General features: G+C 41.9%; 1 protein-coding gene across 1 annotated transcript in view; it reads left to right on the top strand.

Moving 5' to 3' along the window:
- Nucleotides 1-1,674: 1,674 nt before the first annotated feature.
- LOC311489267 (corticotropin-releasing factor receptor 2) overlaps nucleotides 1,675-11,057 on the top strand; it is a gene marked incomplete at its 3' end in the record, with an annotated part of 31,930 nt that continues 22,547 nt past the window's right edge. The window contains exons 1-2 of the mRNA XM_084546266.1: nucleotides 1,675-2,102; nucleotides 2,248-2,367. Coding sequence (XP_084402392.1) covers nucleotides 1,982-2,102; nucleotides 2,248-2,367 — 241 coding nt within the window. The 5' untranslated portion in view covers nucleotides 1,675-1,981. The remainder of the gene's footprint in view (nucleotides 2,103-2,247; nucleotides 2,368-11,057) is intronic.

Below are 11,057 nucleotides of genomic sequence, written 5' to 3'. Positions count from 1 at the left end.
GCTCCATGACACATGCCAGAAGTATTCACTCACCCATCCAAATAATTGAATTCAGGTGTTCCAATCACTTCAATGGCCACAGCTGTATAAAATCAAGCACCTAGTCGTGCAGACTGCTTCTACAAACATGTGTGAAAGAATGGGTCGCTCTCGGGAGCTCAGTGAATTCCAGCGTGGTACTGTGATAGGATGCCACCTGTGCAACAAGTCCAGTCGTGAAATTTCCTCACTACTAAATATTCTACAGACAACTGTGGTATTACAACAAAGTGGCAGGGTTTGGGAACGACAGCAACTCAGCCACGAAGTGACTGGCCACGTACAATGACAGAGCGGGGTCAGTGGATGCTGAGGAGCATAGTGCGCAGAGGTTGCCAACTTTCTGCAGAGTCAGTCGCTACAGACCTCCAAACTTAATGTGGTCTTCAGATTAGCTCAAGAACAGTGCGTAGAGAGCTTCATGGAATGGCCCCTTGGGCGCTTGGCCCCTCAGTTCCAGTGAGAAGAACTCTGAATGCTTCAGCATACCAAGAGATTTTGGACAACTCCATGCTCCCAACTTTGTGGGAACCATTTGGGGATGGCCTGTTCCTACATGACTGCACACCAGTGCACAGAGACATGGATGAGCGAGTTTGGTGTGGTCTTGACTGGCCTGCACAGAGTCCTGACCTCAACCCGACAGAACACCTTTGAGATGAATTAGAGTGAAGGTCAGTGTCTGACCTCACAAATGTGCTTTTGAAAGATGGTCAAAAATTCCCATTCCTAAACCTTGTGGAAAGCCTTCCCAGAAGAGTTGAAGCTGTTGTAGCAGCAAAGGGTGAGCCAATGTCATATTAAACCCATATTGAGTAAGAATGGGATGTCACTTAAGTTCATATCTGTGTAAAGGCAGATGAGTGAATACTGTTGGCAATATAGTGTATCTAAATCCTGATTATGATAAATAAAGCTTAAAATCTGGTTAAAACAAAAGAAACAGAAAATGTCTTTTGGTCGTTTGATTTTCACCATAGAGAATATGATGTGTGTCCACCTTGACTCTGGAGGACTGTTTTCAAAGGCTCACCTGAAATCCGGGGAACAGTTTAAGGTCAAAAAGACAACTGACGCAAATGTGATGTGACAATCTGAAGCATAGACGTGGGTCTTTCAGTGACCTGCATGACATTTCTCATCCAGTAGTTTTTTTTTTTTTTTTTACTTTTTATGTACAACGTTAGTCCCTCTGCACCACAGTTGGCCTTGCAGTGGCAGTGTAGGAATCTTTGCCTGATGCATGGGGGAGGGAGTTTAGTTCCTCTAGTCCACTTCACCTGAGGAAATCATCCTCCTGCTGCAACGGATGCTTATCATGTCTTTAAAATAATCAGAATAAGCATTAACGTTATTGTAACTCTGATGTTTAGTCTCCTCTTTGTGTTGCCTCCCCTCCAGCTGGGTGATAACAGTATAGAGCTAATATTAGAAGTTACTTTACATATATACAAATTTGAAAACAGAAAACACCTTTTGCACCTTCTATCCCTTCCATATTCATTTTTTTTTTTTTTTAATCCTACATCTTTCAAATACATTCACTCAACCGTGAACAGGTAAACACTGTATTATAATTTATCTCCTCACACAGTTCCATTCTGCCATTTGAATGCATCCGATTGTCACCCCATCAATAAAACATGACAGGCTGGTGGCATGTGTGAAATGTCAGAGTAACACACCCCCATGATCTGGTCAGCTCGGCGTGTCGGCTGTCTCTCATGTGGATGGATGATGAGCGGATGCGCGGCTCTGATTGGCCAGGCGCGCTCTCCCACACCGAGCGCTGGGGCTCTCCTCCTTGTCATTACTGTTGCTCCGCTTCACATGCCCATGAACACAGCTGGGCTCAGTGCGCCCGTCTCTTCCTCTCTGTCTCTTTTTCTCTCTCTTTCTCGGACTTCAAATTAATCTCACATTATATATTTTTAAAAGCGCCATGGATGCTACCATTTATGAGATCGTGTTCGGAGAGCTCGGGGACCTGAACTGTAGTTTGATAGAAGCTTTCCAAGACACTTTTTTGGAAAACGCTTCACTGTCACTGCTGAGCACTGATGGTAAGATGGAACTGCTTCATTTTTTTCCCCCCTTGTTGAGCATTAAAATGTGTTTTTATTGTCCTGGAAAGCGAACACATAAGCGTCCACCCTTCCTTTTTTTTTTGTTGTTTTTATTTTGTATTTGGCTTTGTTTTCCCCTAAGGTTTATATTGCAATGCAACAACCGACGAGATTGGAACCTGCTGGCCGCGGACCAGCAGCAGCAGGATTGTAGAGAGACCCTGCCCTGAATACATCAACGGGGTGAAGTACAACACAACGAGTAAGACATTTGTGTCATGGCAAAAGTGTCATAACACAGATTTCTTTGGAAGATCGAATAGGCTTATGCAGAAAACTGCCTGGTCAATAATGAGATTAGAAACTGAGCATGATGTTTCCAGATGTGGGTGATTTTGCAGAATTTACAGATTGTTTGTGCAAATTTAAGAACTTCCCCTGCAAGCAACCACAAACAGCAAAGATATACAAAATAATCTCCCATTTATGATTATATATAAAAAAAAATCTCTGTCTGTGCAATTTTCTTAAATGCATATTGTTTGTCGGTTGACCCTCCTTCTCCTCTGATAAAAAAAACAAAACAACAATGACAGTGAATCATTAAACTTCCTTTCACTGGAAGAGCTGCATGCTGTTCACTCAAAGGACAAATCCACCTAAATATCAGCTTCCTGTGATGGGATGACAGTTCTTTGGTTTGATTTATTGTCCGAAAGTTGTTCCAAACAAAAAGGAAAAAAAAAAAAACACAACTGTCCAAAGTTGTAGAATGTGACATCGCATTGAGATTGCAGAGCAGCTAGAGGCGAAGGGGGGGAAAAAAGAAACTGTCAGCAGAAAAACGGATTGCCCTGCCACCAAACAACCCCAGAGGTTGTTTGTGTAAGCGGCTTAATAAGTAAGAGCTTTGCATAGTTATTGTGACAGTACCCTCTAGTGGCCAAAGTAATCTTATAATGGGAGCAAAGGAGGAAACAAGATAACAGACTTATACATGGAGGAGGTTGGGGAGGATGGATGGGTTGACAAAACAATCTGCAAGGATGCAGCTGTTGGTTTGAGGCTTTTAAACCAAACCACAAAGTTAACTTCCAACCATGGGAGCTTCATGATCCTTCGACGAGTGTTTATAATTGTAATTATGCCCAAAAAAAAAAAATACTGGAGTTTTGTTAACTGACATGCAAAGTTGATGCACAGTTTGGGAAAAACGATTCATCTACCAGGGTCAATCAAGTCTAACTAATTCACTATAGCCGTAACTAAGTTTTTTCTTAATGTATTTATCAGAACAAACTAGGTCTTAATTGGCAAACTTGATATTTAAGTCCTGGTTGGTTTTACGACATCTGTAGTTATTGGTGGTAACAAGCAGAACACAGAACACAGCGAGGTGTTCACTGTTCACGCGCCTGCAGCTCTTCATCTAACAGCTCACTGTCGTTGCCTCTTCTTTTTCCTGCGCCGTTTCAAACTAATCTGCAGTCAAAAAAATGACAAAGATGCTTATTGACTTAGTGCATGCCTGCATGTTTCATCGAGGTCAGCGGTGAGTGCTGACCCCTCTGACAGAACGCGATGCATTTGCTGTGACTACATAATCATGCATAATAGAAGTCGGCTTGTGTTTGGCAGTCGGCGCGGAGCTGCACCAGCGGGAAACGTTTACTTTGCGTCAGCGGCTATCTCTGAACTCATCGGCTATCGTCTGATGACAATTCGCAGTTCTGCTTTCATGTCCAGACGTCTGTTCATGGAGATTACATTAGCAATAAATGACACAGCTTTTCTCCTAAGAAGCCCAATCCATAATCTGATGAAATTATACACATAGATAATGAAAATATATAAATGTTGCAATCTTTCATCAATGGGCAATTGGCTCGGCCGCTGTTGTGTCACCTCATTAGGTGATAGATAATGACTTAACATCTGTCCTGCATTGTACACACAAGTCAGTAAAGAGATATTATAGTCGTTCTGGTCGGAGGACTTGCTGAAATTATTAATTATCAAGATGCAGTTAGTCAGATCGTAAATCTCCATGGACTATCGGTGTAATGTATAAATAAATGCAACAATGATCTTTAAATATAGTGGAGTGATGAAGCTCCCACTGGTTTTAAAACTGTGTGATTTGACATGACTGTGCAGGCATTTCTCATTTTTTCAGTTTCATCCTATCACCAAGTCTTAGCTTCACAGTTACAGCTAAGGTCACCTGTGCTGTCTGTGGCTCCCAACAATAACCCTTTTCCCTTTCTGTTGATTACAACAATGCTCTAAAGCAATCACTGTTTATTTGCTGGCTCAAGGCCCTGAACCGTTTCAGACGTATCAGTACCAATAGTCACCACTTTATCACAACTACCACTATCACATTATATAACTCCTGTGTTAATCATCCGACTGCCGAAGTTGTCGCCGCACTCAGGAAACAAACAATTAATTTCACAAAACAACTCCTGCGGCCATGAGCATAATGGCTCAGATAACACAGCAGTTATCTCTGTGACAGGCTCAGGTGCAGCGTCATTATTACCCAACCAAACCGCACACGGACTTACACACACCCTGCCGCCTGGCTTGTCATCTCTTCCTGCACCCTTTTCTCTTCGGTGCGCAGGACATTACTGTACTTGGACATGCCTGGTGGTTTGAATCACCCACACTGTGAAAAGCGTAGTCATTAGCCATGACAACACGCCTCCTCTGATGGACCGTCTTTTGATAGTGGCCTTGTGAGTCGATATAATATTGTTGACAGGCTGAGACATCGTGGCTATATGGCACATATTGATTGCAAAGTTATTTTTGTAAAATTGATCTCCCAATCCAACAGTAGTTCTGCTAGATGAGAGTCACAGAGTCACTGTGTCAGATCGGTTACGCTCTCTATAATCAGTTGTCAAGAAAAAAGAAAAATACTCAAGAACCGCACAAGAATTGTAATAAGCTGTATTAAGCTCTTTTAATGAACTTTGGATCATGTGAGAGCGCATACGTAGATTACTGCAGCGATGCATATAAGGTTAGAGAGGTTGACGCGACTGGAATGTGATTCGTTTAAATATCGCATGCTTCGCCTTCCAACTCCCGGAACTGTTCTGCAGGCTATTCAGATTGATTTATTTAATTTATTTCGTGTTTAATCACAAAACATGTTTTTAAAAAGCATGTATCACATTTGTAAGCGTTCACATTCTCAGTTCAGTCCTCTTTTGTTTGTCATTGAGCATTTGTGTGGTTTAAATGCCTTGGATAAAAGTGACATTTGACATTTTGCGAAATCTTTGTTCAATTTCTAGCCATCTAAACCACTCTTTTCAGTCCATTAAATGCAAAGCAACACCAAATGTTGATTTAACTTTTATGCGTGAAGAGTGAAATGTAGGGGGAACATTCAACCTGACTCAGTGGTGACACGGTGCAAAGATGTGTGCAGTTTCCCAAGGGGCTATGGGACGTACAGCGTCCTGGCTAACCTATTCCAGGAAGTCATTGCTCTTGCTGAGACCTACGGACAACATATGCCACCCATTTCTGCCTGTGACATACTGTAGATAGAGTAAATTAAGGAAAGCTGGCTATTGCACTCTAAAATGTTGGCCACTTATGTTAATGAAAATTCCCTTCGTAGTGAGTGATTCAGTTCAGCCCTGATAAGTTGTGCCTGCACCGGTTTTCCCCCGGGTGCTACAGCAACCTCCTACAATCTGAAAGTCATGCATGCTAGGTTAACTGGAGATTCTGATTTGGCTGCTGGCGTGGATGTGAGTGTGAATGGTTGTTTCTGTCTCTGCGTTCACCCTGGCTCTAGTGACCCGTCTAGGGTGTATCCCACTTCTTGCCCAGTACTAGTTGGAATACGCTCGATTGTAGAGGTTTGCAGGGGCTGATGATGCCATGTAGACAAAAGTTTCTTCTCGAGGTACAGGAAAAGGTTTGTAAATTCTTTATATTTGCATGGGGTACAAATTAGTTTGTTGCAATACCGAGAGTGTCCACTGGGGAAAGGTCAGCGATACTCCAGCGTGCAGGTGCCACACTCAGCTCTCTAAATATTTCCATGGTTGGTCATGCACAGATATGAAAGTAATATCAAATGTCTAGTTTAACTTTTAACAAGATCCCGAATCAAGCTGCTAATTAAAAGCCAACTTGCTGCTTCTGATTGCTAATGATCACATATGGTTTTAAGCAAATCATCTTTTCTCCCCAGTGCTGTAGGGTGCCAGTAGATCCCCACAGTCACACCACCCAGTCGAACTACTCATCAGTGCATTTATTTCCTTCTTTTCTTCCCTCTAAGGAGATATGGATTATCTTCAGCTGTATTGGACGTGGTATTAAAAAAGAAACACAATTGATTGGCGACTGAGTGCTGCATTTGAAGGATGTCAATTCTGCTAATGCACAATGTTCACTGTATTAGTGCAAGTGGAGCAGCAAGTTTAATATATTCTAATTAAACATGGGGGGGGGGGGGCTGTACAAAGCTCTTAATTGCATCACTCATAACCACAGAGCGGTGACATGACTCCAGAGACAATCCAGGTGAGTATTTTTTACCCTGTTGTGTCACATTATCAGCACAAAGGGGATAGAGAAAATTTTTAAAATAGAAGTAGGTCCTATGAGCATCCCTCGAGCAGGTCTTAATTAACACAGGGCAGCAACACAAAGAGTCTGCAAGAAATATGAGTTTAATGTGAACTCAAAGCACCTTGTTTTGTGTACTTAAGATGAACAAGACGCATTTTTAAAGTCACTCACTTGCTGTATGTTGTATAACACATACAATATGAAAGATTTGAGCTATAGGACTAACTATAGATTCTTTTTTTCCATTTTCCTGGTGCATCTCAGAGTTCAACATTTTATAATACAGGCCTACATATTAGAAATGCATGACCCAGGATGGGCTACTGTTATATATTTTTAAGGATAGTCCCTTGTGCTTGCTACTTCTAGTTGTTGAACACTAGAAGATATAAATGTTCGGGTTTTTTTGTCGTACTTTCAAAGGAACGGCTGAGTAACTTTAATGCAAAATGCAAAATGTGTAAATTCTCTTACAAAAATCTGAGATTTCTCAGACTTAACGGGCCCACTCAGGTAAGTGGCTATAAATTCTTTTCCATTTCTTCAAGCATATATAAATATTAATGTCTGCGCAGAGTGGCTTAAGAGCTTTATACATTTTTAAACCTCCCCGCGTCCCTGTTTTTGTGGTGCATTTATTCCATTCTCTGGTTTACACGAAATGAACATCGCCACTGTTGGGGCAGAGTTGTTAGACGTAGCTGAAAGTCGTCCATTGTCTCCTTCCTTGTCACTGTTAGATGATGTGCTTTCTGTCAAGCCTCAGGCAAGACGACGTGTTCACAGCAGTCTAGACGAAAGTGTCATTTTTGCAACTTCCAGCCGCATCTCTGTGACCTGCGTGCTTCCTCTGCTCGGTGGAACCCGGAGTCGGACCGTATTATTATTATTCAAATGAATCCCGTCTCTTCTTCTTGTGGCGAGTTCACATCGTCCCTGTGCATCTTGGGTTATTACCACAGGGTCGACAGCCTGTCAGCACAATGCGCCCGTCTGGTCAACACAACTCAAGAATCATGATTGCTGTTTCTACAATGGAACTCTATTGATTCTCTTATCAGGATTAATAAAGCCAGAGACATATCAGCGCCACAGCGTGTGTCAGGTTCGGGGAGGACATTGAAGCTGATGCAGTGTTACATGATCAGGAAGCAGGTTGCCGCTTTGGTTTAAATCAGATATGAGTCTGAGCAACTGTACCTCATCTTTTGGAGGTAAACAGGACTCAGAAATATAGCGATGAATAAATAAAATTATGTGTTTTTTTTAGAACAAAGGCCATACCTTCTCAATGATGGTACTCAATGCTCTGTGTGTGAGTGTGTGTGTGTGTGTGTGTGTGTGTGTGTGTGTGTCTCGCCCCCCCAAACATTTGTACAAAACATTTAGAGAAGCCTCTTATTAAAAAGGATCACTGATGCCATTGGAATACAGAACTGCAGGTACAAATCTCTCATGCAAATTCTTGGGAGCAATGAAAAAGAAATCATTTCAAAAGAAAAATTGTCAAAAGCTGATGACTCAATAATGTTTACCACTTAAGTACTGCTTTGTGAGTTGTCATGTCCCCAGAGTTGGAGGACAAGTTGCATGAAGCATGTATTTCAACCCTTGAAAAGCACTTTATTATTATTATTTTTATCCATTTCGAAACAAACCAAAGAACAGCTTATTTTAGAGACTAATCCTACAATGCTACCAGCTCCCCATTGCAGTATCTCACACGGAGAATCGTGCACGTTTAGGTGCCACAGCTCACGCTATATTTCTTCGCTGAGTGCAGCGACTGCACCTCCCCATGCTGTGAGTCTACCCCCTTGAAACCTTTGATCCACTTCACCGCGGTGAGGTTGGGCAGTCGCAGTATTCGGGTCAGAATATATAACAAACTTTTCACTCGCAATTGCGCACTAGCCAGGCCCCCGTGGGTATCCAATTAACACCAACCTAATCTGGCCGCGCTCACCACGGGCTCAGCATCCGCACACAGGCTGCAAGTCAAGAGGTGGACAGACATTTTTCTCAAGCAGCCGTACAATGCACACACCTAGATGGTCGCTGTTTTTGAAATTAAAGCTATTAGCGTTTTTAATTTAGACCCATGTGGGTAACAGCAACAGAGAAAGCAATAATCGTGTCTCAGTCATGTTGCTCAACTGTCAAAATGGCAGTAAAACCATTATTCTGTGGTACTTTATGGGAATTGATAAAACATTTTATCACATCACATCTCCCAACAGCTCATTTTGAACCGTTCTCTATATAACACAGCTGCCCTCCCCCTTTTCATAAAAATGCACAGTATGTGTGTCTCGGTAGATGAGCATTACATGTCCCACGTCCCTTTTCAACCCTCATCTCCCTCATTTAATCCAAATTAGCGTTTGGCACACACTTGCCTGTTGAGAAAGCCTTAAAATCTCTGTTGCTGTTCGCTAATAGTTAATTGTTTTGTCGGTGGTGCACCACAGAGAGGACTGTGTGCCGTGCCCCCCCCCCCCCCCGCAGTGTTGTCAACTAACCTCACATCGTCCCTTTTGTCCTTCTAGTTCGTGGCCGTCGGCAGTATTTTTCAGCGTCACACAGGTTTTTCTTTTTGACAGGGAATGTCCTTATAATTATTTCATAGAGTTCCTCTGCAATATGAACATAGAGGTGTATCGTTGGCTTTTTTAAATGAATGTATATATTCAATTCCCCAGCCCATAGGTGGCTATATACCGTATATATTAAGTTGTTTGTATACGCAACATATCGTTTTAATTTGCATGAACAAATTCGTTTCACTTTTTCATATTTGATCGTGCACGAGTAGTTTAAAAGACTTCTCTTCAGCAAAAGACGTTAACAAGGATCATCAATCGAGTTTGTACTATACTTGATTTGAAGCAGGAAATGGGGAGTTTTGACTTTTTCTAGCAGCCTAAACACACAAATCGCAACTATCTCATCTACAAGACCTCTATACGGTATAAGGGTGTCAGTTACTAGACTGGATAAACAGAAAGTGAGGGCAACCAATTGTTGCATCAATCCTCTTGAACATATGGGATTATATAGTTTTGGCAGTGAAAAATGAGACTAATAATAGCCACACCATAATGTGTTCTTTGTTAATGCAGTGACCAGCAACAGCATGAACTTGGCCGGGATGACGTCCAAATGAAATGTGACAGAATATGCTTGCTTTTCAGTTGTGTAATATAGGATAATATATTCTCATTATCCATGCGCGCTTTTTGCCTTGTTGGTTTCCCTGAAGGGCCTTTTGCTCATCTTCTCTCACTAACCGACTCCAGTGCTGCCGCAGAGGCGAGAGTTTGACAAGAAATAGGCAGGCAAATGTTTGCCTTCGCAGTAAAACCTAATATGTCATAAGGGCATTTAGAGAAATGGGAACGCTTCAGAGACGCAGCTGTGAGTTAAAGATTAGCCAGTATCTCTACCTTGAGCTCGGTCGGCCTGTCTGCTTCAATGGGTATTACTCAAGGTCTTTTAAGAGAAAATCTTTTTTACTTTCTAAACAAAAGGAAATAGACTAACCCAATCGCCCATGCAGCAATTGTGATAAGATGTGTGGAGTGAAGCTACCAGTATTAGTTTCATGCAAATCGCTGTTTGTTTAATCAGATCGTCGAAGCTGATGGTGAAATTCTAGTGCTTAACTACGGATCTGCAGATCTGTCAGTTGGCCAATCACTTTGTTCCCGATATCTAAGCAACTCATTATCTTGATTGGTTTAGTAATCGCACGTTTGGTAACGAGATTTTATTGGTTATGTCTCATTGCCAGGAGATGTGTTCAAACAGTGAAATGTGCAGTTATGTATATTCACAATCCCACAGACACGAACACACATCAGTGCTTGCATGCTAACTATGCTAGAACTAAGATGGTAAACGTCTTAGTTGAGCAAATATTAGTATTATAGCCTCTGATCAGAGCGGTCTCGTGGTTGCAGACATTTTTCAAAGAGAAAACTAATTTTCTTTGTGTTTATGCACCAGGGACAGTATAAAGCCGCTCCTCAAAAGTGAAACCAAAGCAAGAAGAGCTCCCCCTGGTGACCGGCTGCAGTATAGGTCATAAGCTCCACCCACTCCATGTTAGTGGATGGGACTTGGGCCAAACTAAAACACTAAAATACATGTCAAATACATTTTTTTAAGGATGTTTCTGTCACTTTATGTAGCTAATATAATGGTGATGCATGTGCATGATCCAAGTGTCAATTTTTTGTTTTAGTAAGTTATTTGACGCTATAGAAACAGGGTGTGACATAATGGCAACTACCACACATTATGTCACACATGTCAGCTGCTCCGTAAAGGGAGCAGGAACTG

Source organism: Chelon labrosus (genome assembly GCF_963514085.1).
Source record: "Chelon labrosus genome assembly, chromosome: 6".
NCBI classification, from domain to species: domain Eukaryota; kingdom Metazoa; phylum Chordata; class Actinopteri; order Mugiliformes; family Mugilidae; genus Chelon; species Chelon labrosus.
This window is presented reverse-complemented; position numbering and strand designations above follow the sequence as displayed.